The 26,763-nt window shown below is 49.7% G+C and overlaps 1 protein-coding gene across 3 annotated transcripts in view; it reads right to left on the reverse strand.

The window, feature by feature from the left end:
- Positions 1 to 26,763, reverse strand: part of NR6A1 (nuclear receptor subfamily 6 group A member 1) — a 65,781-nt gene that overhangs the window by 29,321 nt on the left and 9,697 nt on the right. For 2 of the 3 annotated variants that reach the window (XM_052667988.1, XM_052667987.1), the window contains exon 2: positions 23,121 to 23,177. The exons of the other annotated variant lie outside the window; for it this stretch is intronic. In XM_052667988.1, the coding sequence (XP_052523948.1) occupies positions 23,121 to 23,177 (57 nt within the window). The remainder of the gene's footprint in view (positions 1 to 23,120; positions 23,178 to 26,763) is intronic. 3 annotated transcript variants of the gene reach the window in all.

The raw sequence follows: 26,763 nt of genomic DNA on the forward strand, positions 1-26,763 counted from the left end.
GCAGGAGCCCCTTGCAGCAGGATGCCACCTCCTACATTTTCATACAGTTCTCATCTTTCAAATTAAATGTTGTTGTTATGGCAACAAAAACACAGAAGTAGCAGGTTGAACATGTATGGTGCAGCCCCAGGATTAAACATCCAGTCCAAAGTCTTATCTGCTGCTCCTCAAGAAAGGTGCCTCCATCACCTCATGTTTCCGTTCTGTCCAGGCCTTCAGAGAGGCCTGGAAATGCAGGGCCCTTCCGCACCGCTGCCCCCTGCCTCCTCCTGACAGCATTCTCACTTCTGCGCCGTGCAAGAGCCACAGCCTGGGAAAACTGCAGCTACCTCCCTGTCTCCCTCCCTCTAACTCTGCTCCCAGCCTCTCCCTCCCAGTAAAGTTTTCACACAATCGGTACCAGCAGCCCCCAGGCTCCAGATGCACCCACCCCGAACAGAACGAGGTCCCAAATTAAGATGTGTGTGCCTGCGAAGAGAAACCAGTGTCAGTAGATTAACATTAGCAAAAAGAGCCTTCCACCCTGCTCTCTGAGCAGCACAGGACGTGACATTCGCATGCTCACTGTGTCTCAGGGCTGCTGCAGACCACACTGCTTTGGTTGGAAGGGCTGAACCAAACACACCGTCTTTAAGACAATTAGATTTTCAAAGAAATTACACTAAACATTTCTTTCGTGTGTAATCAAATTATGTTAAAGCAAACCTCATAATCTAAACCATTCCATTGGTCAGCTCCTATTTGTTTTCCCTGCACCCTCATTTTTGCTCCAGATCTGTCACATTACATTAACACCTTTCCTACTCACTGCCTACAGAAATAAAAGCCTTCGACATGCCTGCACAATCCATTTGTCCTGCTCTAATTACTTTTTGACATAGCCTCTTTTGCTGCTATCTTGCCTTTTCTGACCTCTGTCTGTATCAAAGCCATTTAAACTCCGTATCTATTGTGATGTGTCTTATACGATACCACTGGAGCACTGGGCTGCAACATCTTGTAAATCCAATATTTAAATCTAAGGTAATAAGATGATGTACTCGAGGAGGATGGCTTCTGCATTTGGTAGCAGCTACAACCAGCTGCAAGTACACTGAGTCCCTGAACTGCAGCACGCTTGTAGGGTGAGATTCCTGTAGTCAAGAAACTGCTGAACAAAACCAGGTAGCTCAGGGAGAAATGGGGCCCTCTGTGTCCTAAAGAATGCCCCTTAATTTCACAAATAAGGAGGAAAGCAGGAGAAGCTGGGAAACGTGGTCATCTTCCACACAGTCTCGCACACAGAATAAGAAATAAACCACTGCTAAAGAACTTCAGCAGACAGGGAAAGAACTGGGGCAACATACAGCAGCAATGCAAGCTCAGAAGGAAGCATGACAAATAGCACTCTTCTCCAAAACCAGGAAAGAAATCAATAATTTGTAATCCCAACATTCTTCTGTTTTCCACAAACCCATTCAAACAAATGGGCCCTGAGTGGCGGCTGCAGCTCCTGCTTCCCCACTTCCCCCTCTCTCTCCCCAGCACTCCTGCCCACAGAACCCAAGCACAAAGGGACACTGTGCCCATGGCCAGGACAGGGATCTGGCGTGTGTTGGGTCTGGGGCCAATGTGCCATCCCCAGCAGCTTCAGAGTTAAATATCTGAAATTCCAACTGCTTTAAATGTCCAGATTTATTTCCAGGTTGTTTAAGGTAAGCTGACTCTTTTTTTTTTTTTTTAAAGTTAAAATAGAACAAAACTGCCTTCGTGTTGTTATTACGTACCTGGGAGCCAAGGCAAACAGCCTCCCAGTGCCCAGCACGGGTACAGTGCCAGCACACGGCGTGGGGCCGCCCGGGCCGCCCTGATGACCGCACGCACCTACAGAAAATCAGTCTGCGCTGAGACAGGAGACACTGCCTCACTTCCACGTTCTCCTACCTGAGCACACAGCGGTGGGACACCACGTGCCAGAGCAGTGCCACTCTCAGCAGCTGAGCTCCTACCCCAAAGGCAGCAAACTGCCACGCTGCGCCGCGGGAGCAGCCACAGAGCTGTGAGATGGCAGCACCGCAGCTGCAGCCCAGCAGCGCTGCTCCGGCACGGCGCGGCTCTGCAGCCAAAAGGCCGCTCAGCAGCACAGACAGCGCGGGGTGGTGACCCTGCTATTACAGCAGGAAATCTTTTCCTGCGTGCGCTGCCATCTCAGACACATTGCCAAAAAACAGTTGCATTACTGCACGTTATTTTAACCAAATATTAATGTTTTCCTTGCACCTTTGGACGGCAATCACAGAAGAATCTCTGTACCTGCAGTTTGATACACACCGTTATGCAGAACATGAAGTGCTCCATCAGCACCATGCAACGACTGAACTGCTAAAAACTCCTTACACGTTTCATCCGCAAGTGCAGAGTGAGGCGACTTCATGCGATGCACTACTACCAAGTTTACAGTGACAATGTAACATGGTGTCCTGCTGAGATCCAAGAATAGCAATGCCTTAAAAGGCAGCGATGTTGAGATCACAAGGAAAGGAGAATTAGGGCACAGCTGTGGAGTTCTGTAGGCTAAAACATAGACTCAATATGTCAGAGAAAATTAAATCACAGCGCTACATGTAATTTCTGGTCTTGTTTATAGCTGAGCTGAAGCTGTGCACAATTTGTATCCAAGTCATGCGTGTGCACTGCAATTTTTTTGCACACAGAAATAAAAAGCACAATTCATTTTAAAAGAAACCAAAACCACAAAGAATTCACATGCAAGCAATGGCTCTGCACCTTTGTTTGGAGTATGGTGTGCAGGTGGCTGCAGTCCAGGTCCACAGTCCGGCTGCAGCTTGAGGGCAGAGCAGCCCCAGCACCACTGTGCAGAATGCAATGCTCACAGCTCATGGCTGCACTGCACAGAGCAAAGCCTGACCAGAACAGCAGCAAGGCACACACATTAGAATGCATCTGAATGCCTACAGCCAGATACGCGATAGAGAAAAATGGAGGGACCAAAGCTGAGAACAAACTTTTACAGAGGTTTTTTTCCATGTAGGAGTGGCGATGCTCTTCCAATGATCCGTGCAGTGTCTGCATGGGCCTGCAGTGTTCCCTTGTGCTCAGGGCCCAGAAGCACTCCGTGCCCAAGGAGCACAGCGTGGTACCACCGGTGTGACGCAGCCCTGGGCACAGTGAGCTGCGGGCACAGCACAGCACTGCACAGCCAGAGAGCAGCAGTAGGAAGCTGCCCACAGCTCTGACTTTGTTAAGCTACGTGTATTTCCTGTGGAGCTTACAAAGCACAACTGTATGCAAAGTATGCAGATCTGCTGATAGCAGCTATCCTTTGTCCATACAGAGGTAAATCATAAATCTCACTTGTACACGGAGTTGGGAAACAAAAAGGTTCTGCTCTGGCTGCAGGCAGAGCTGGGGGGCAGCAGCCCACGGTCGGGAGGTGCTGTGGGTGCTGCAAGGAGAAAATGTGGGTGCTTTACAGAGAAACTATCAAATCTGAGATCTGAAAAATGCTGGAAAGCCATCGCTTTCCCGCAGCAGAACACCGTGTTACATTCCCAGCTCCAGCACAGCCCCGTCCACACAGACATGGTGCTTTTCACCACACGCAACGCAGCGCACAGCGGTGCAAAACGAGGTCAGCCTTCTCCCGCAGCACACGCTGGCAGGGGGCTCCCGGCAGCCCCGCGCCCTGACCCACTTTCCTGCAGTATTTCTGCATAGCGACAGAGGTCCTAGCAGGACAGGCAGAACTGCAGAGCACGGAGGCTCCATTTCCTATCGCTGCCACTGCAAGAACGCATTTAACACATGCATGAAGTGTTACGCACAGCCACAGAATGCATAAACCTAGGAGCAGGAGGACACAACGACACAAAGGTTCCATCTCATTTGCAGGCTGTAACTCCAAAGCAGACTCAGGGCAAAAGCCACTGGGGCCGCAGCCGCTGTGGGGAAGGAGCCCGGCTGCCCACGTTCTGTGCCGAGGGGCTCACGGCCCGAGCTGACCCTGCACACACACCTGGGCAGGCTGGAGGTCAGCACGCGGCTGCACACACACCGCACCGCCCTGTGCACGCAGCCCAAACTCTGTCGGGGTGAGGGAACCCTCCCTGCCCTGAGCCCCGCACACCGTGCTGCGCCGTCCCTCCAGAGCTACAGTGCAACAGCTGCAGACGGACATGCAGGCATGGAGCTCTGATGGCAGCACTGCGCTTTGTTTTTCTTTTTTTCTTTTTAGGTGCACTGTCTGTATTTCCCCTTTTCTGCAATTTTGTGCTGAAACTGCACCGAGACCCAAACCTCTTCAGTGGGAAATTTCACAAACAGAGGATTATGACTTCAGCTACAGAATAAGCAGAATAAGCAGCAGGAGCAGATGGAACTCTTCAGAAACAATGATTCTATTTTCATGCAAATTTCCTCAGTAGTTAAAAAAAGATGAAGAAAAAAGCACACCAAGATATCAGCACGGTCTCTAAACACAAGGGTTTGAATGATGCTAAAGCAGAGGGCCGGCAGCTCCGTACAATTCCCAATGCTTTAGAAGCAATCAGAAAATAACCCCATGGCCAACAGAAACCACACTGTGTCCCCCCAGAGCCGAGGGGAGGAAAGGAACACAGAGCAAAGGTACGTTCCAGTTTGTAAGGCTCCCACCACCATCGCACGTTCCGTGATGATGCTCCAGAGCTCATTCTTATGCTCCTGCAGAGCACAGACCTCATTCACGAAGCAGCATGACAAAAATTCTTTATCCACTTGATGGCTACGGAAGGTGACAGCCCCGCAAAAAGCCAGCCCTGGGGACGCCGCCCGTGTGGTGCTCCTCTGATTGCAGGAACACAGCCATGCGTTTTTCACAGCTGAAACGTGGAAATGAAGCCAATTCTTCTGTTATTAATTCTGGCAGAATACCCTACAAACAAATGCACGCACAGAGTTAGCAGACCTCATCCCTGCCTCTGCCACTGACTCGTGATGCTGTTTCAGCCCTGCCCCTGTATTTCTTCTCCTTCTTCACGTCTCCACGAGCAGCCGCAGCCACTCCTCGGCTCCCGATGCTGTAGGGATAACAGCGCCGTGTGACTGCCGGTGCGATCCCGCAGCACACAGGGCGCATTTCAATAGTAACGCTCCGGAAGGCTGATGTCATTCACTCGAAGGGCTACGTGGCCTGTAAGCGAGATTTCAAAGCGCACACACAGAGGCGGCAGCACGGCAGCTCCTGCCCCCACGCCCAGGAGCGGCCCGGCCCGGGCCCAGCAGTGCCGCTGGGTTCCAGCCGTAACAGCGGGTGCCGCATCCCGCAGCCGCCCTCGCCCACCACAGCCCAAACCGTTTTCTTCCCAGCCTATGGGCACGGAGCAATGGGACACAGCCCCACAGCAGCGCTCTGACCGCACTTCTCTGCAGCCCCACCAGAGGTGACACTGGAAGAGGAAGGCGAGTCCCTGAGGTTCAGCCCGCAGCTCCCAGCGCGCCGTGCTGTGGGCCGTCAAGGAAAATGGGACAGACGTGGGCCGGGCACCTGCTGGCTGCGGCAGCTGCGTCTCATCTGAACAGACTTAAGGAAAAGTCCTTCCTTCCCTCCTCCCTCCAACTGTGCCAACTCTTATCCAGGGTTGGAAGTGCCAAAAGACCTCAGGAGCAACTGGGAGAAGCACCGGGTGTTCCCTGCAATGCCCTTCCTTTGGTGGCCCAATGATCTCCACTGTTTTCCTCTTTCAATTTGTGTGAATTCTCTGCAGCAAAACTTTGACACCAAGGTTGACTCCGGGACTTTTATGTTATTGCTACGAATCCTAGAACAGGCTCACCAGAGGCCTTCTAAGCAAATCTGCTCCATTTGTTTGTTCAAAGCAGTCCTAAGCATAAAGCACTAGCAGAGAGCAGATACTGCACGAAGATTCCTCCGCTCGGACACCTGCGAGGCCACGCACAGAGCTCCCAGGGCTCAGCAGCAGCCACAACAGCTCACAGAGACCACGCTGCCCCCAGGGACACTCCTGCCATCCAGATTCGTCATAAATAGATTCAAAGATACCTCATTCTTTACAGGCAGCGTGATCACACCTGCCTGCTCAGATGCACATTCAGGAGCCAGAAAGCACTCCTAGGGCACAAGGAACATACTTTGGCCATGGCATCATCTGTTTTGGGAGCAATGGTCGAACCTCAACCAGTGAAAGACAATAAGGGCAATCCTCAAAGTGGGAGAGGGAGTGGAAGCTGTGTAAAATCAGGAGGAACTACCACGGGGTTGTGGCTGAACGGACCACTATCTCCTTCGCTCTCAGTGACGGAGGTGGGAACACCTCATCCACATCCCCAGCAGCTGCATGGCACCGACAGCCGGGTACCACTGAGCAGCATGCCACCCTTTGCTGCTAACTGCTTCCTTTTGGTGACTGTTACAGAACTGTCATTAGATTTTTCATTCCACTTTCACATCCCACGTACTCACATACCTGGCCCTTAGGGACGATGATAGAATCCCATGTGAAGAACTCCAGGAGGGCCCCCTGCCCCTCCCATCCTGGGAGCATCTCCCAGCGCCATTGGCAGCCCCATTTCCCCCCTCCTGTGGGGGCATGCCCTGTGTGATAAATGCAGCACCTCCTTCCCAGCGATGCTTTGACAGCCATGTGGAAGTAGTGGGAAGGGCTCCGGTCACGGTGGCTTTGGCAAGGCACACCGATGGGCTCAGCGAGCTGGGGGCTGCCACACTGCAAAGACTAAGAACAAGCAGAGAAGGAGGGCTGAAGGGTCTGGGAGCAAAGGAGAATGAGACGAGGAAATTCACTTCTCCCCATCTATCGTTGCAGTTGGCAGTCCCTGGCAGTGTTCAGAACCATGGGGATGTGGGACGTGATTAGCAAGCACAGTGGGATGGGCTGGCACTTGGAGTTAATCTTAGTGGTCTTTTCCAATCTTAATGAATCTTGTTATTCTGTGCCTCCCACTCACAACACCTCCCTGGAGAGAGTACATCCCCAGCGTGCAGCCCCACACTGCAGACATTAGCATCTCATTGTGCTGCTGGGGACACGGCGACACGGCAGGAGAGCCACACAACTGTGGATCCAGCTGCTGATAAAGGCTTTCAGAACCCCGCGTCCCACCGCCCAGCCACACTCCTGAAGGCCGGGCCTCAGTCCCTCCGCCACCTCGGGACGGGGACGGCGTCGCCCCGCCAACGGCGGTGAAATCCTTCAACCCCAGCCCCGGCAACCTCAGCAACCCGAGGCCGGCAGTCAGCGGAAGCGGCTCGGTTTGTATCGTACCGAAAACACCGAAACCGGCAAACCGGCGGAACTCCCTGCTCTCCTGCCAAGAGCGCGCTCCGAGCGCTTCACCCCCGCCCGGCCCCGCCCCGCGCACGGCGCCGTCCCCGGCGGCCGCAAGGTAGGGCCCGTCCCCGCCCGCCCCCGGCGCGGCTCCCCGCGGCCCGGCCCCGCCGCCAGACACCCAAACACGCCCCGGCCCCACGCTCCGCCGGGCGCGGCCGCCCCCATCCCGCCCCTCGGCGCGGCGCGGCCACTCGGCGGCGTCGCGGCGCGCACGTGACGGCGGCCGCTATAAAGGCGCGGCGGGGCGGCGCAGACAGGGCTGCGGGGCGCCGGGAGTCGCTCGGCGCCGCGCCCGCCCGCCCGCCGCGCGCCCCCGAGCCGCCGCCGGCCGAGCGCCGAGCCGGGCAGGGCGGGCGGGCGCCACGGTCTCGGGCAGCGGCGGGGAGGAGCGGGCGGGGCCGCGAGGGGCGGCCGGAGCTGCGGGCGCCCGAGCGGTGCCCCCAGCGCGGGACCGCGCCGCCGGGGCCGTAGGTAAGGATGAAGGGTTTCCGTTCGCGTCGGGGCGGTCGGGGCGGCCGCGGGCGCTGGGCGCGCGGCCGGAGCTCGTCGCCGCCCGGCGGGCGCGGGGCTGTCAGCGGCTTTTCCAGCTCCGTTTCTGCACGTGCTCCTTTGTTCTCCGATAGAAGCTTTTTATATCCATCGCGTAATGTAAGCCAGCTGCGGAGCGGCGGCCCGGCCCCGCGCGGCGGCCGCACAAAGCTTCGTGCGCTGCCGGGCGCAGAGCGGGGCGGAAAGAGCCCCCGCCCCATATCGGCCCCATCCCCAGACGGGGATTTAAAAAAAAAAAAAAAAAAAGAAAGAAAGGAAAAAGCGGAGGAGAAGAAAGTCGCGCTGTAACCGAACACGGCGCGGCCCAGGGGCGGGCGCGGCGCCGCGGACGGGAGGAGCCGCCCGGGGACAAAGGCGGCCGTGCGGGGCGGTGCGGGGCGGCGGTGCGGGGCTGTGCGGCCGATCCCAGATCTGACGGTAGCGCGAACCCCGGGTGCAGCATTCCGCAGATGCCTGAAACGTGTGGAAAGCGTCGTGCGAAGATCGCTTAGCCAAACTTATGCCGTGAGAAGTGCCGGGTGTTTGCTGAACGCATTGCGCTCTGTCACTCACTGTGACGCTTGCACCAGATTCGGTCCGCAATAAAACTCAGCCAACCTGTACGTTTAGTACGCTTTAAGGAAATACTTCGATTTCATCAACTTTTTCTATTGGTCCCTGAGCTTTAGAAACGAAATGAGCTGGTCCCGCTCAAGAAAAACGCTGCAACAAGTTTAGAAAGTTCCCAAGTGGGCGACTGCTCCCACTGCTCGTGTCCAGAAATGGGAGAGGGCTCCAATAGCTCTCAGCAGTACCAGAAAGCGGCGTTAAACCCCACCCCGAGCTGAGGCGCTTCCCGCACGGCCCCGCATTGGGCGCCCGCGGCTCGCGCTGCTGCCGGGCGTCTCCATTCATGCGCCCGTACCTGGATTTGAATAGAAACCAGACAGCAATTCTTCGCTGCCAGCCACCATTCGCCGCCGGACAATAGCGGTCTGTTAGCGCAGGCACAGGCCGGGGGACACAAAGCTGGAGCGGCAGAGCCGGGCTGCAGCGCACAGGAAATTACAGCTTTTGATGCGGCGCTGCCGTCAGCGCGGGGCTGCACCGCGCCGGGCGCTCCGCACCGCCCAGCTGGCACGAAGCCGTGCGGGCACGGCCCTGCAGCCACGGCCCTGCCGCTGCTCTGCGGCACCTGAGGGCCAGAAGTCACGCGGAGAAGGAAAAAGGGATTTCGCAGACAGAACCCCGCGTTCACTCGCATACGGCAGCGGTGTGGCTGCCTGGGGGGAGCGGTGGCTGGGGGCAGCCTGGAGGCTGTGTGCAGGTATGGTAGGGACCCTGAGCTGTGGCACCTGGCAAACTGCAATAAATGAGGAAAACAAAACACTCGGTGTCTGGTGCTTCCTATTGCCCTGCTTCTCCCATAGTCTCCTAGAATTAAAGCAAGGGCTCCTCAGAGACAGGGCTTTAATCCTCTGCCTGGAGCCAATGAGCAGAAGTTACGGAGATCGGGGCCCGTGGGGCTTTGTAGGACGCAGAGCTGCCCTGGCTGTGCTGGGGCGGAGGTGCCCCAGGAGCTCAGGCTGCCCCTCCTCACCTGCCAGAACTGATCCCCAGCCTCCCCGCCGGGTGCAGGCCCTGCCCCAAGGCTCCCAGCGCCCACACAGCCGCAGGCCAGGCTGCAGCACAGAGCAGCACCGCTTCACCTGGGGAGCAAACAGAGCTGTCACGCAGAGCAAGTGGAGAACGTGTGTGTCACCGAGCTGCAGCAATGCCATGCAGTGTTAAAGAGAAAGCAGGGCTGGCTGTTAGCTGCTCCCTGTGGCAGGGTAGGGATGGCCAAACCACACATGGTTGTGCAAAAGTGGAATTCTCTCCAGCGTGGTACGAATAACAGTGACCTAACATCCCGTATGCGGGGGGCCGGCTCACAGTGCACTCAGATGCTGTTTGAGAGCATTGGAAATAGAAATGTGAATGTAAACACTCGTGCTGGGAATCAGTTTTGTCGGCATCGTTACATAATTTCCTTGAATTCTCTTCTTGCTGCAGTATAGTGGCATGGGTGGATGGGCATGGTTCTACTTCACAGTAGAACTTGGGTGACATGAATCCCCAAGCTGTTCTGATCTTTCTGTTTTTCCTTGCTGGTACTGACTCAGGAGGACCCATGAAAAGGAGCCTCTGAATGAAAATATTCCAGATGATGTCTATTAAAAGTTATGGCCATTGATGCATCTACCAGCAAAGCACTCATAGAATAAATAGTGCTGTACTTTACATAGCAGCCACCTTTTCTGCTTCCTGTGAGTGCCGATACCAGCTGCTCATCAGTAGGCTGCTTCAAAAATTAAAAAATTACAATCTGAAATTGCTACTTAAACAGAGAACACGCATCGTGTTGTGTTCTGCCTAGCAATTAGGTAGCTCAGTTTTAATACCTGTTGAGCACGTTGCTCAGAATGGAAGTGTCCTGTTAGAGGCTGGCAGAGCCTGTGCCTAATGAGAGCAGCTGTAAAAGGAATGTCTGGGCACATCCCTGCCTGTAAACGTCTGTAACCTCAGCTGGGATGGAATAATCCCGTCGTGCACATCAGGAAAGGATGCTGAGAGCTGCTGAAGTTCCTGTTAGGTCAGGTTCTTAACCTTTTCCCAGAAGTAACAGGTAGCAGCTTTGCCACCTCCACTTACACCCATTCCCACGTAAAGTTCATGAAGACTCACAAAAAAAGAAGAAACCTTTTAACTACAAACAGACTTTGAAGTTGCAGCACTTGCAGCATCCCACAGCGTGTGCAGTCTGAGCGCTCATTAACAGCTAACACTCATGACAAGGCTCAGCTGCCAATAAATGCACCAGGTCCGACCAAGTGTGGCACTTCAACAAAAGATGTGGAATCTTAAGAATTTCATTTTATCTCCATAATAGCCAGCAGATGCCATAATCACTTCAGAACTGTGTTATTGATATAACATTTCAACCGTTAAAATTCAGAAGACAGTGATGTGTCTCTATATCACAGAACTGATCCGTAGGTCCATAACATTACTTTTTTATGTAGACTTCACTCGTTCTTAGATTCCCCGTAGCATCCAAAAGCTGTGTGCAAGCTCAGCAGCCATCCAGACAAAGGCCACGCGTCACCATGATCAGAAATTACAAATTCTGAAATACTGCATCTCAACACCCACCAAACTTTGTGTTAACCGTACCAGCGTGCATGTGAGCGCAGCTGCTCTCACAGAACAGCAGCAGTGCTGGCTGAGCAGAGGGCTGCCTTCCATCCCAGCTGTGTTGCAGCTGTGCACGGTGGGGTTGGGGCCATGCCCGGTGCACAGCCCCTGCTCCTCCAGCCAGGACACAGCACTGCATTGCTGATGGCAGCGGTCACTGCCAGCCAAAGAAGCACACATGGAGCAGTTTGTGAGGCCCAGCAAACCAGAGGTTATCAGTCTGAAAGCCTCCTGAGGTACAATTCTTAACCGGTAACCTAAATGAGATGATAGCTTTCTTGAAAAGACATCATGAGGCCTTATTGCTTCGTTCCTCCTGGCCCTCCCCATACATTTGCTTTAGCACACAGGAAGGAAGTCTGCAGTGCCTGCTGCAAGTAATGCGTTTAAAGTCAGGGTCATGAACAAAAAGAGTCAGTCTGGTCTGTAAACAGAGGTGGTAAGGGCTTAACCAAACCCACAGTACTTCCCAGGCCCCCCTGCCAGACATTCACTGTGCTGTGCTGCATTCCAGGGCCCCGAAACGTCAGCAGCTTATCAGTGACAGTGCCCGCAGGTCCCGTTCTGCAGGACCCGGCCCAGGCTGCGCCCACCTGCCCAGGAGCGACAGCTCTCCCAGGCCAGCCATCAGGGCAGCCCAGTGCGGAGCCCGGGGACCCAGCGCACGGCCGCGCTGCAGAGCTGCGTTGTGCAGTGGGCGCCGCACTGACAGCAGTGGCTGCTCAGTCACATTCCCTTAGCTGGGGTCTCAAATTCAGATTTCTCAGATGGCCAACACATTTGCAGACAAAGGTTCACAGGACAAGTGCGGATTGTAAGTATGAAAGGGAACGCGTTCAAATTCACCACATATTTCTTCTGCTGAAGATTTAAACATTGCGTGGCTTTAGCTTTCTTTCTGTTCACTGAATATCAAGGTCAATTAGGAATGATGTCTGGCTAGTACTCTCAGAGCAGATTAGACAGTTGCATCAAAAAGTAGGACCGTGTATAGGTCATCTGTTACTGTGACCTACATTTCTGAGAATCTGTTCAATTTGTTTTATTCAAAATGTTGTGCTGTCTCAGGTCTGTTTCTCATAGTAAACCTATAACAGTAGAAAATAGCTTCATTAGATACTTACATAGACATTGCTTACTACTTCTACTAACGCACAAAGAAAATCAAATCCAGGCAGCAGACCTGTGCCTGTCATCCGTTTAATTTTGAAATAACTTAAGGTTCTGAAAAGCTTATGCCTTATAATCTAAAGCATTCGGCCCACATGCCAAACACTAAGCAATGTGAAATACATAATAGCTTAGCTGCAGCTTTGCTTGCCCTATTTAATTCATTTTTACCTTCAGTAACCAGCAGATAGATGCAGTGCTTGGCGTTACGCTTTGCAAATGAAGAACATACTGCAATACTTGAGTGCAGTGGGGCCGTTTCCTTTGTGCCATGTGAGCTTTGGGGAACCCTTACAGGACAGTGGGTTTTACTGCTCTGTCTGAGCAGAACCAGGCTTCTTCCAGAACTTCGCGTTTACTCGTGTGCAAGGATTTTACCATCTGCATTTTGACACTAGTGCTCAGTGTCTGAGATACCAACCTATGCTTTCTGGGTTGTCATTGTGAAACCACAAAGTGTTTCCAAGAGAAATCTGTGTTGTAGAAAAGATTCCTCTCTACTGACAGGTCTGAGTTGTTCCAGTCAGAAGAACCAGGTATTGGGCAAACGTGCTGGTGGAAGTGCTTGGAAGGGGAAGGAGAGAAAGTATCTTAAAATCTTAGAAAATAGCTTGTAAATACCAATGAATTCAGTACAAAATGGAAACTGTAAAACGACATAATAATTGAATCCTCAATTCAAACAGTACTCTAACCAGATTTTAGCACTACCATCTACAGTCCCTGCAGCTCATTGCTGTGCTTCGATAACTGGCACAGAACACCCATACATCAGCTGTGCTCTCATCACAGCCCAGGAGAAAATGCAGGCAGTGAGATCAAACAGCTGTAGGAGAGAGCACAAAAGGAGAGCTAACAGATCGAGCTCAGGGCGCCCATGCAGCCATGGGTGCTGGACTGTGGCCACGCAAGCCAGGAGCAGCTGCTGCAGCAGAGCTGCACACGGCAGGCTCAGCAGGATGCTCGCTTCTGCGGCTCTCAGCATATGGGAGCCATTTCCCCTCCTTGCCCATGTTTTGCAGCACCGGGGCCTTGCAGTGGAGAAGTGGATGCTAAATGCACAGGCAAGAAGGAATCCGTAGTCTCAAAAATAAGGTCTGTGTGGGTTGCATGGGAACCACACAGGTCACAGCTTGGAGGAAACAGTCAGCTGGTACAGTACTGGGTGTCCTCTTCATAACCCTCAGGATGATCTAAAAGATCAGTGGTCTCTAAAGTTTTTTTTTGTTTTTTTGGTTTTTTTTATCTTATGACGCTACATAAGGTTATCTTTTAGCAATAAGAGAAACCTATCTGCATCCATGTGCCCATGAATGCCATAGGAAGCAGTGCACTTGGAATTACAACTCCCTTTGATGCTCTGCAGACAGAGGACGTAGACTTGCATCACATCTTTTGACACACAGACTTAAAAGAGACACCTGAGCCAGGGCTGGGTGGGATCTGGTGCTGCCAGCACAGCAATGGGCACCCAGTGAGGAAATGGGGACCTGCATGGCCTCCACAAGAAGAAAAAAAAATAAAATAGGTGCTTTATGCACTTAACTGGTTGCATAGTAGTACTTGTACTTCTAGTAGGTACTAGAAGTAAAATCTTTACCATATTAAATACATCCTGAATACATGCTTCAAGACAGCAATGTAGAGTTGGCCCAGAGGTGCCATGCTTTCTAAGCGGAGCCAAAAAAGTGATGTTTCAGAGGTGTTTCTTTTGAGAAGAACTGCAAGTCTAGAAGTCTGGCAGATGAGAATTGGATTATATAGCCGAAAAACACAGACCATCACCCAAGGACAAGTTACAATGGATAGGACATGACTGTGAAAAGCAAATCCTTCGTTTGATCCCTCTCCATCCGTACAGCTTCCAAAGCAGATATTTTTGTATTTTTTGGCAGTATCAGTTTGTGAACACAGGCACGTTGCTACAGCCACCGTGTGGGACGTGTTGCACCTGGGAGCTGCCCCTGCTCAGGAGGGACCTTCCCTCTGCAGGGAGAACCACGTGTCAGTCTGCTCTTCCAGGATTCAAGCACATAAAGAAAAACTCTTCAGCTCTCTCTTCTGATTACTGTGCAACACAAATTTTCTCTGTCAAGTACACATGCGATTTTTGCACTTCTCTTCAGTCTTGAAGCATTAAAATGATTTCTGCTAAGGTGCACGTAGCAATGCCCATAGAGCAGGCTTTGTAGCATGCTGATCAGAAATAAAGGAGAGAGTAATTCCAGAGACCAGGATTCTTTTTAACATTCTGATCTCCAGCTACATTTTGTGTTTCAGAAAAATATAAGGATATCTCCAACCTCACTGCTGAGACTTGGGTAAGAACATATAGCATTTTCTGCCCATCCTACCACAGAAAGTCTGGCCAACTCCAACTGATTCCCATCTGAAAGCAGAAAGTCCATTCTCCACAGCAGAAGTAGTTTTGGCTAACAGGACTGCCACACTGACAAAAAAATACCAAAAGGAAGAACCTGGGCTGGGCCTTGGTGCACAGATCAGCTGCCATCAACAAGAGCACTCAGCACAGCCTTCGGAGGAAGTTCTTACCTGAGTTCACCACTGTCACAATGCAGGAGAAATATTTCAGTGACGAAGAATCACTAGCATGCTGGATATACCAACAGACAGTGGTGGTGTATCCACAGAAGCTGCTTTACCCAGCATTAGATGTGTCAGAGCACAACTGCAGGAAGTTAACACTGAGGAATCTCAGCTATCCTGACAGTGAATACTGACAGTAATCTTTGGGGCAATAAACGTAAAAGATGTAGGATAAGAGGAGTTCACAGGGATGCTGCTGAAGAACCCTCACAAATTCATTCATGGTTACTGAATGCGCAGAGGCTGAGACATAGAGAGGGAGCTGAAAGCCATCTGAAAGACAGCAGATGATTAGGAAGAAATATATGCAAGTTCCTCCTGCTTATGTCCTTCCCTACGTGCACATTAACCACCGCTTAGATCTGCTTCATTGTAGCTGATAGCTGCAATTCAGCAAAGCTCCCAACCATCACTTGGTTTTGTTTTGAATTAAACAGAAGATTTCTTACATTACGTAAAACAAGATGAAGACGTACGAAATAAAGATATCCTGGGCTGAGATGGCTTTGTTCTACGCACGCTGCAGGCCCACACTGCCGACATGCAGCTCACTGCAGACCCACAGCTCTGCTCAGAGGAGCCCCCCAGGGTGCAGGAGCTGCTCCACCTCCCTTTGGTCCCTGGGGAAGAGGGAGGCAGAGCTGGCAATGCTGTGCGGCTGATCCCTGCACAAAAACAACTTAGGAGACAGATACTGAGCTGAAGCCTAATCCAGTGTGATCGCTCCTATGTAAGTAGGTCAGCAAGAAAGCCCCCAAACGCAGCGTCTTCCAGGCCAGCAGCAGTTCTCCCTGCAAGCACATTTGACAGATACTACATTTAGCAGGTAACGGGTTGAGGGGTTTGATTTTGAGAGCTTGTGTGTTTGCCACAGGAAGGTAAAGCAAGTTCCATTTAAAAAGTACAGATGTTTCAGCTTCTGCTTCCTCTTTGTTTTGCTGCAGCGTTATCTCTCTGCAGTTCAAAATAAGCTTTTCACTCTTGAATGCACTTTTGCAACAAAAGACCACACCAATTTTGTGAAGCCAAAACATCTTCCCCTAGTTAGCCCAGACCCAAGGTCTGTGTTTCCCTGCAGCCCCAGAACCACCACGGAGCTCAGGGAGCTCTGCTGTGCTCTGCGGTGTGGGTAAGGGTACCAAGAGACAGGACAGAACTCTCTGCCTTTTGTCAACGTGCTTCAGAGACCTTCATCTGCAATTTTCATGTGCATACCACTGGTTTGATCGACTCGATCCTGACACTGAACTAAACAGACTGGCAATAGTCTTGATTTGCTCCTTTGCTCTCCACTCACCTTTTTAGGAACCCTTCCTGTTCAGTGATCTCTGCAGCATAGCATAGCCCATACTCATCAGGACAAAGTACTGTGTCAGCAGCTACAGGAGAACTAAGTGCAGCTGTAACAGCCTCTGTCCCTGCAGTACCTCTTGTAGTTAGATTGCACACACATGCAGTCGCTGACCTGACACAGCAAGTACTGCTGCTTACAGTATAGTCCTTGGTGCCAGAACAGTCAATGTTCCTTGTTCCCAAACATCAAACTTCGCATCTGACTTTACCAAAACATTCATTTCTGCTGTTTATCTAGAGACACGGAGTTATGTTTGTATCTATCCTTCATCTTTCCATTTAAAACAAAAGAACAAAACCCTGCAACAACTGAAACAGCGTTTCTCCCAGGTGTGCAGAGCAGTGCTTTACAACACAGCACAGTCACTCATAAGTCATCAACTTGGTCAGGTTCCCATTTAGAATTATGCTGAGACCTCCTTATTTGTCATTTTTTAATCCTTTTAACATTTGCCATAGCAAATTTATATCATACCAGTTTAAGGTGTCATACGTTATTAAATCAAACACCTCACACAGGTCCGGAGTTACGCTGTATCCACCAGCAAATTTGTCAGCTCAAAACTGAATCACAGTAACTTGTGAAATCTTCCATAAATCTTTGGAAACGGTTATCAGTTTCTTTTCTCTCTGGTCCCAGAAGAGCTCTGTGGTTATTTTCTCTGATATAACATTGTAGCATTACGATCCCACAGGGCAAATGGTGCAGATTGGTTCCATCGTGCCCTGATCTCACCTTACCCCAAGATGTATCCAGCAGCCCTCCATTGAGCCTTGGGGCAGGGTGAAGAAACAAAAGCATCAGCGCTAAACGTGAAAGATGTCTGGCTGCAGCATCGCTGCTTACACACACACCTACAACAGGAACATTCTCATGGCACAGCTAAAGCTTGCCCTGGGACAAAACAAACGTTTGTACCTGGCCTTCCCTCCGCTGCCATGGAGCGCTCTGCAGGTGACAGCGTGACCGAGTGGGAGGTGGGGGGCACAAAGGGAGCAAGATGTGAACTGAGGCAAAAGCCTCTCACAACGCAGCACGTGAACACTGCCGTGTTGTGCTTGGTCTGTTCATGCTTTCCCTGCTGTACGCTCACACGGCACATGCGCTCACCGTGCGGCACACAAGGATTACTGCTCCGGGCTGATCGCTGCTTGTTAGCAATGCTACTTTGCTTTGTTGCTTTTTTCTCCTCCAGCTCCTACTCGGAAAAGATTGCAGGAACAAGGTGAGACCGATTTGCAGAGAGTTCTTTTAATTTTCAGGATCAGTTGATGCTTAATGGCACCATTAGGATCAGTCCATGTAAGCGACTCCAAGCTGCATTCTGGGAACACGCTCATCTCTCACATGAACATGCAGCTTGCTCAGCATGAGACAACTGACTGGCTTTAACTACTTTTGCAGACAATACACAGGTTGTTAAGTTACGTTCACAGAGAACTCTCTTGGCCCTAGGATGAGAGGAAACACTGAATTGAAATCGTCTGCAGAATTTTACAGTGAAATGATTCCTGCTAACTTTGTGAGCTCTGCTTCACTCCCTGCAGTTGTTTCAGAAACAGCAGCAGATTCCACTTCTAAAAATAAGCTGCAAGTAGCTTCTCTCTCAAACCACTCAAACCAGGTGGAAAAAAGTGAAGATGACTGGATGCAATATAGAAATTTAAAGAGACTATATGCAAAATTGCAAGGCTGGAAGCATCAACCCTGCTGCAGTCAGCCCAGAAAACATTTCAGCATTGGGTGAATCCACTGGGAATCACATGGCTGGGGATCAGTCTGGCCAACCCCCACCCCACGGCTCTTCCTTTGGAGGGCGACCCGACCTGCAGGCTCCAAAATGCTCCAAAAACCTTAGAGCAGCTACTGACAATACACACATCCACAGGAAGAAAGGCTCTCTTTCACAACTGCCATTCAGACACATTCAAAGCTGTTCTAAGAACCGCTAAGTCAAGTTCACACCGATAACAGTATTGTTATATTTCTGCTATTCATTAGTCCTCAGAGTTCCATTTTGTAATTAAAATACTCCATTTTGTAATTAAAATACTCGGAGCAGTTTAAGACTTTGCAATAAAGAATGTGCAGCCCTCAGCAGTGTTTCCACTGCTAGTCTATGGAAAACATATGCATGGAAAATATGCACAGTACATGTATACAGCCATCTTTGGATAGCTTCAGTGAACATTCAACGCTGTCGGTGAGTTTGAGAACTAAGAAAAACCATCGACCGTTGACTGTACCTTGAGGTTTATCACAAACCCTCTGTTAAACGGAGCTTGAACCTTCATAGCTATGTACATATGGTTGCTATTAGCAGGTTGTGATTTACAGATCATATTGAAAGCTACAGAGATGGAGTTTTTCCAGTTCCACTTTCTCAAAAAATGAATTGATGTGTAAGAAATGGTTGTTTTCTATTTTTAAGACTATGAGCTAGACCAGAATTTCTGCAAAACAAAGTATCTGAGAGTAATGGAAGATTTTGTGCGGACACCACAAGAGTAGTAACATATCTACAGCATATGGTACACTTGGAAACAAACCTGAGGATGGTACGTGTTCAGAACAGAAGGGGAACCCATCCCATTTGGACTGGCAACTTGAGCTCAGCTACAAGCAGCTCTGGAATGTCAGCTCATTTGCTCCGAGGAGCCTGCACTGGGTTTCAGCAGCTGCTCACCAGCAGCACTGCCAGAGGACTGGATTCCTCCCCACAGGGCCCAGCTGCTCCCATGACTCACTGTCGCTTTACAAGCAGGCACACAGGCAAATGTCCCTCCCTTCAAAGGAGAGGTGAACACACACAGCTCAGCAGCACCTGCTCTGCTGTCCCAGCTCGCTGCTCAGGTGCAGCACTACACACAGCCTGCTGTAACAGCACCCTCACAAGAGCACGGAACCACAGAACCTTAGAGCCACACGCCTGTTGGTTTGGGCTGTTGTAGAAGAGATCACGTGCAGTTTGAATTCTGCACACAGCCATGAGTTATTTGTCTCAGACCCACAAGAAAGCACAGGCTCCAGAAAGTGACAGCTATTCCCTGGAAGTTCACTTTGCACCTTTATCTGCTCATATCACACAATCCAGGAGAATTAAAACAACAGAACAGGCTCTTAGCACATTGCTTTTGCCAGTACTGGGCATCTGGTACCCAACCACCAGAGGTTCCCTGTCATGGGGGTCTGAAAGCCTTCAGCCACACAGACCGTCACGGAGCAGCACTCCTGGCCAGGGCACTGGCCCTGTGCAAGCTCTGCTGGTGGCTCTGCAGTAATCCCCGAGAGGAGAAACGCTTGGGCAGGATGTCTCTCATACTGCTGTAATACAAGTATTTCTGGAATGCAACCCAGCCCTCATCAAGTCTGAGGACAGGGATTGCGCTCAAGAATTGTTGGACAATCATTTCAGTAGCAACAGGCTGAAGGTGCGGTGACGAATGTGCAGTTCTCAGCCTTGTGCTACAGAGTTGAGAATCGTCTGATCCATAGAAGCAATCTGCCTGCCAGCAGGAATCCATGAGTAACCAAACAAATCACCTTTACGTAAAAGGCAATTTAAGTTATATTTTAATGCCATTAGCAGAGCACAGAATGTTTTTCTACTGTCCTCCCCACGTAAACATAATTTCCAGAAGTCACCAAGACTTCAAGAAGCCCTGAAATAACTGCGTGCCCTGCGACCAAGGACTGCACTGCCGCCTGCCCTGCAGGACCACACCGCACAGCGGGGCTGTCAGCACTCCGGCCCAGCATCTAATGGCTGCAATCAACATTCATTGCTGTCGGTGGGTTTTTGTTGCTATCAACTCACTGATCAATGAATGCAAACTGCGGACCAGCTGGCTAAGAGGCTGCGTGACTGTGCTGCTCACCTGGGGCTGGCAGGAAGGGGACGCATGCCTACTGCTGGTGAAGCTGAGTCAAGTTCTGCCTGCCAGTAACCAGAGGGCTGCACTGGGGCTCAGCAGGAGCAGTGGAACGTGCCAGCTGTGCTCATTAGGGAGCACATGCCCACAAGGATGCTCTGTGCTACCTAGCAGCCCGCCAGATTAGCATTTATAAAGCAGTACATTTGGGATAAAACAAGCATACCTTGAAGAAAAGCAGATATTCTAACAGGGCACAAACACAGCTTTTTTCAAGGCTGTGTTTCTGTTCCAAGTACAAGAAAGCAATCATGAACCATCTTCAGACAGCATTAGTCCATGCTGCTTCTATGGGGGATCCTTTATAAAGCACACAAGCCATCTGTATAAATATGGAAGCCTTATCAGGTACATTTCTGTGCCAGTCTGTACTATTGAAGCACATTAAAAACATCATCTTGGAATATAAACATTCTTGCTGTGTTCTTTAAGTGAAGTTTTACTCGCACAAAGCAAGCGTATTGAAGAGCAAAAATAGATTACTCACTGGCACTTACCAGTGCCTTCAAGTACCTTTTTCCACACAGAACACATTTGAATGCAACTTCAGACATGATTTACTTCTTTAAGAAAAGACCCCAGGACATGGTGCCAGGCACAGCCACCTGAGCACAGGCGGTCAGTGCTCAGCCCAGCAGTACCACAGTCAATTCACTGCTAAATGGGTGGAGGCATCCTCCTGAGCCATGCTTCCTCCTGCAGCTGCTGACGGGGTGCTTTGGAAGCAGCCTGCTGAGACATGCAGCACAGGGCACTGCACAGCCACCAGCTGTACACCTGCTGCACACTTCAAGTCAGAACAATGGGCTACAGACATTTGAATTCCAATTCGGTGAATCTTAGTAATAAATCCCTGCTTGCTTATTCTGCTAGAAGACAAAATTGTTTCAGTTTAGCCAGGAACCACCTTGCTGAGTTCAACAGACTGACAAGCTGAAGACTACTCCATGCAGAACTCAGGCTTTAGAACAAGTCCTCCCACGTGTGGCAGAGGGGATCTGTTCAGTGTGAGCCATCACCAGTGAGTGCAGCCCCAGCAGCCTTGGTGTGGGCTGGGGGCTGCAGTCACATCTAGAAATCTCTGTGGAGCACCACAGAACTGATTGGATGCCCAGCCACAAAACCTGGCAGGGGCTTGGTGTGGATGCAGGTGGACATTTTGCCTTTGAAACTTTAAAGCATGTTTGGAAGACTCAAGGAGTATGACTGCACAATGTGGACTTTTCCCAATGGGTTATTAAATAAGAAAGCACATTCATGTTATTTTAAACACTGAAATACCACTTGGCCTACACTGCTTTTCTCCACATGTCCTTATGAAAACATAGAAGAAATCCCTGACAGATGTTCATCCTTATTGCAAAGGAATATGAGAATAACTCGCTTCAGTTATTCCAGATAAGACATTTCAGGAACAAAGACTACAGTACAGTTTGCTAATGCGTAAGCAGAAAGTTTAGGCAGACACCCCACAGCTGAATGCTCTGAATGCACAAATATGTGTAAGAATTCCATTTCCTGCTCCACTGTGGAAGTCCTTTTGTCTTTTTCTTTACTTCCATTTAGTAATGAGACAGCAAGAAAAAAAATCTACCAGGCGGGGAGGGAACAGGTTGTAGCAGAGATGTTCAGGAGTTTTGGATGCTCATGCCTAGGACAGTTTGGATGTTTGTGGCACCAGCTGCTCCACGCCAGCAGCAACCACAGCCCTGGAGGATGGGCAGCAGGACCTGCACACCAGGGGCCTCTACCAGCAGGCACTGCCTGCCCATCTGCACCCACAGTGAGAGCACAAGACAGGAAGACATTGAAAGAACTCAAAGAGCTCAGTTTATTTAGTTTGTCAGAAGTTTATATCAATATAGACAGGCATTTTTCAGTTCAAAGATTACAAACAAGAAAGCTGTAGCTGGACACATTCAGGCTAGCAATAATAAACAATCACTTAAGGGAAAAAGAAGGTTGCTCAACTTGCATCAGACAGCCTTTGCTTTTAGTATTTGACAGATACATCCTGATGTGAGAATATGGTAAAAATTAATTTCTGTTTTAATACTTTTTACTGCACTGAGGCCTCTCATGCATTATGTCTAAAAAGATTGAACAGAACATTAAGCAATGTTCTCATTAGCTCTACATTTCTCAAGGCAGACAGACAGCAGTCCTCCAACAAACTGAGTGCCACCAACACAACAGGAGACAAGGCTGTGTCCTGGAACAGGACAGGTTCTTAGCAGCTGGGAACACCTGAGCATTGCTTTTCAATGGACACCTGTTCATAGTCTGCCACACTTGAGAACTCCGGTGTTTCCATAAATGATATAAGTTGTTTTAAATAAAAAGTCTGCACAAAGACCATCCCTCTATTTGGAATACAATTGTTTGGAATTTGGTCCATAACATCTGACAACAACTTGTTGCCATCTAGTGGACTCCAACAAAATGCATGCGGTCCTCGGGCACAGCAGGCACCGCTAGATGGAGTTCTGCAGGATCCCGAATTCACGTTTTAGGTGCGGAGCAGCGTTTTGGCCACAGAAGCAAAGTGGGTTTTACTGTCTGCTCTCAATTTCAGTAGAAGCCTCCAGCTACTGAATTTCCAAGCATGATACAGAAGCACTTCAGATACTTTTACCACAGGGCAATTTACCAGCACCTCACATTTTATTTTCACTCTGTAACATTCAGGCATCAACTTTCCAGCTTTCACTGACCTGTCTCCACTGGAAAAGCCCCCTGTGCCACCTTCTGCTGGTGTCAGCAGTGACTGCAGACCTGCTCGGTGCTACTTCTGTGGGAAAGAGCTAACCAGTGCCAGATCCTCAGCTCTGTAAGCATTAGCAGACTTCTCCAAGTCTGCACAGGGCAGTACGATGCATCTCTTTACATGCTCTCTGAACAAGAAATACTACCTCATTATATGCAGCAAGAAAAAGAGGTACTTACTGGCCATGGAGTTCATAGGAAGGACAGGAGAAGAATTCATCTGCTCCACATCTGAAGCTAATGGGAAAGTGAAAATGAGAAAGTTGTGATGTGCATTTTACCAGGTACTTCAGAAGCCTTTAATTTTGAAAATGTACATGAGCAGCAGTTTTTCACCCTTCCTCTTTTACAGCCTCTCTCTCTTGCACATCCATTATCTGCAGAGCTGCTTTCGGAGCAGCCATCCAACAATCTGACCTGCAATAGTTTAAGTATATTTTCACCATGAAGAAATCCAAGTTCTGACAGCTTTAAGCTGTGCACAGTATCATCCTGTAAGTGAAGCACTACTGCAAACTGAAAAGATGTCTGTGGCCAGTGCAATCTCAAAAGATCCCTGATAGGAAGGCAGATTCCCTTCCAGAAGTACACGGAACAAAGGAGTACCAGAAGCAACGCCTTTAAAGACAAAGACACTCCAAAAGCTTTATTTTGTAACAGCTGAAAGAGCAAACAGACCAACCTTCCTGTGCTTTGCTAATAAAAACCACAACGCCAGAATGTGATCTGGAGGGTGTGCCAGGTGCCCTCTGCATTTTGGGAAGGATCCAACTTTCCAGGAGCCAAACAAAGAAAAAGCCATTTTCCAGTAACAGGGTCAATCCTAATCTGAGACTGGGTAGAATGAAGTCGCGTTCTCTCTGGATCTTGATCTGCCTCAGAACAGAGAGCATTTACTCATCCATTACCACAAACGCCCAAGTTGAACAAATCAGCGTTTATCATTTTGATACTAGCAGATATCACAAAGGTATCATTATCATATTTGTCTTCAAGACCCAGTAAATGCACACTACGAGTTCACATTCCTCAGGCACAGAGCAGCCACAGCCAGAGCTCGCTGTCAGCCCAAACCACATCTGCCACATTCTTACAGTTCTGATTTATTCGGCAGCAGCAATTCACTGAAGACTATTGTTTACACTGAGAAGTGAAAAGTTCTGCTGTAATTAGGCAAACCACACAGACCCAAGTGCTTCAGCAGACCGCCGTCATGGAGCAGACAGGGCAGACAGACCATGCCTGTGCTAATGGAACCCTCCTGCATCCATGAGTGCTCTGCTTAGGAGACCTGGTCTTACAGGACCAACAGCTTCAGCCCACTGCACTAAATGCCAGCCACAGGAACAGCAAAGAGGGGTTTAGTCAGAAGTGCACTGGGTTATGTCTATTCTGTTCCCTGCTGAAATAAAGGTATTTGCTGCCCAGGACTTCTGAACAGTTTTGGATTCCTGAGAAGAGTCTCATGGATTGTTTGTTTTCCCCTTGCTTTTCCTATTTAAAGCCATATATACTTTGACATATGTATGAAAATAAGTGCAGCGTTACTTTGACAGTGGTGAATTGGCAAGCCCAACCAGAAAGCCCACAGAGCCCATTTCTGTGCACAGCCGAGCTTTCAGAAAGGCTGAGGCAGCAGATGGCCATCGATTGGGGGTTACCTGCTGCCCAGCACCAGATGGCAGAGCTGCAGAGGAAACCACCTGGGCAGCAAGCTACACCTGCAAACAGCTGCGTTAGTCATGGAGTATGGTGCAAAAGGCAACCAAGTAGCACAAGCCTTTGAAAGAGTGATTTTTGAGCAGTAAGCATTTGAAGAGCAACCTGGTGTGGATTTTTCAACTCCTGTAGTTCTACACCTGCTCCCACGATGCCACTTTAAATGTTAAGACAACAGAAGCACAACAGTATCTCCTAGCTACACCACACAGGGAAATTTCAGTCCAGGCTTAACATTTTGTATGCTTTTTGTTCCTAGTATATTCACCAATACGTTCACCAAAGCCAGCACTCTCAGGTCACATCTTCCTTCTGCTCAAGCCCAAAGTTCTGAGATTTGCCTCCACATTCCGGCAGGCGCTGCTGGAGCCCAGCAACGAGTCCCCCAGACACACAGCAGGGCAAGTCCACAACACCAGCACAGCAGCACTTCTGTTCTCATGCTGCTGGCAAAGTGGTGTTCAGAGCCTATTTATCTCAAATCACTTTTTTTTTGTTAATAACTTTACCAAAGCACAAGCACTTTCCCTATAACTTGCTTTGACCAGGTTGACGATGAAGCATTCTTATCCACCCTTACCCCACCAGCCCTTTTACTTTCATGATTATATGCAACATTAAATTCCTAAAGACAATTCAGCTAAGAGATACAGATCAACAACCAGCTACAACTTTGGAAACAGGTTTGCTCTAGGAGATGAAAAGGACAAAAGTCTGCTCTGCTCTGCAGACCAGCTGTTGCCAATACAACTATTTACCCTCTGACCTTTTCCTCTGCCCAGTAAGTGAACGATGCCAATTGTTTTCCTGTATTATATACTGTTTACAAGCCCAGAATGGCATGAAAGGAATTAATAATTTAGCTCATGGAGCTGATGACCTTTATTGGGGTACCCCTTACTTGCTGAGCAGAAATCAGAGCAAAAAGCTGCCTTGAAGCCACAGGGTTGCTTTAAGAGTTTCTCAGTTTACAGCCTAATTGGCCGCCATAACATAAATCAATTATTTCTCCTGTTTTAAACAACAATGCTACCTATTCTCAACCACTCGATCTCTAACTTCCCTTGTATCAAGCCAGGCCTTGTTCTTTGACTTTTACAGCTGTATAGTAAACATGATGGCAAGGAGAGCTTGGAGGGCAGTGCAGGATGAGGAACATTTGGAAACGCCAGCAAAAAGAGGTTATGCTATTCTGAACTTCTCTTGACCTCTGGCTGCCCTTGTCCCACTCATGCTAATTGAAGGGCTATACGGACCCCTCTCCTAGAAATGAACTTGCCTGAACCTGTGCCATAGCATTGGACTTTGAAGGTATCAGTGCATGAGTTTTGGTGCCAGCACCAAGCATTATCATCTTACATTCAGGAAGAGGACAGTGAGCAAGGCAGTGCCCCGAGCGGCTGCAGGAGCACTGCGATCAGAACGACCAGGAGAGCACATCCAGCAACTTGCATCTTCCCCTGCTTTACCAGCAGACAATCAATTTTGCAGATGAATCTGTCTGATGAAATGCAGTGATGCTTTATGTGATTGCCAAGAAAAAGATATTAAGTAAAGAAAGATCCAGCTGATCTCCCACGTGTTTTGAAGGTTGGATTGGCTTGCTGAGGGAGCCATTCACTAAGCTTTGAACATCTCTAACGATGCAGACTCCGTGGCCTCTCTGGACACATATTCCAGCGCTGCATCACTCCCAACACAATCTTTATTCCCACACTCCCCGAGACATCCAGCAGGAATTCCCTTTCTTGCAGCTCACAACCACTGTCTTGACCTTTTGCCACAAATCTCTGGAGGAACACTGACTTCATTTTTATCTATGACTTTTAAAGGGCTGGAAGAGTGCCAATTAATCCCCACTTAGCCTCCTCTTCGCCAAGCTAAACAAATGCAATCCCCTCGGCCTGTCCTCATTTGTCACCTGTTCCTGCCCCAGCCATCCCAGCAGCCCTGCTCCAGGCATCCTGCAGCTCACCTCCCATCTCAGTGATGCAGCTGCAGCTTCGCCATGTCACACGGGGAACAGTCACTCCCCTCAGCCTGCTGGCTCCACATAAGCCAGCCCACAGTCAGCTGTTATCATCACAAGCGCACACTACAGACA

The sequence above is a fragment of the Tympanuchus pallidicinctus genome, unplaced genomic scaffold (genome assembly GCF_026119805.1).
Source record: "Tympanuchus pallidicinctus isolate F22 unplaced genomic scaffold, pur_lepc_1.0 scaffold8, whole genome shotgun sequence".
NCBI classification, from domain to species: domain Eukaryota; kingdom Metazoa; phylum Chordata; class Aves; order Galliformes; family Phasianidae; genus Tympanuchus; species Tympanuchus pallidicinctus.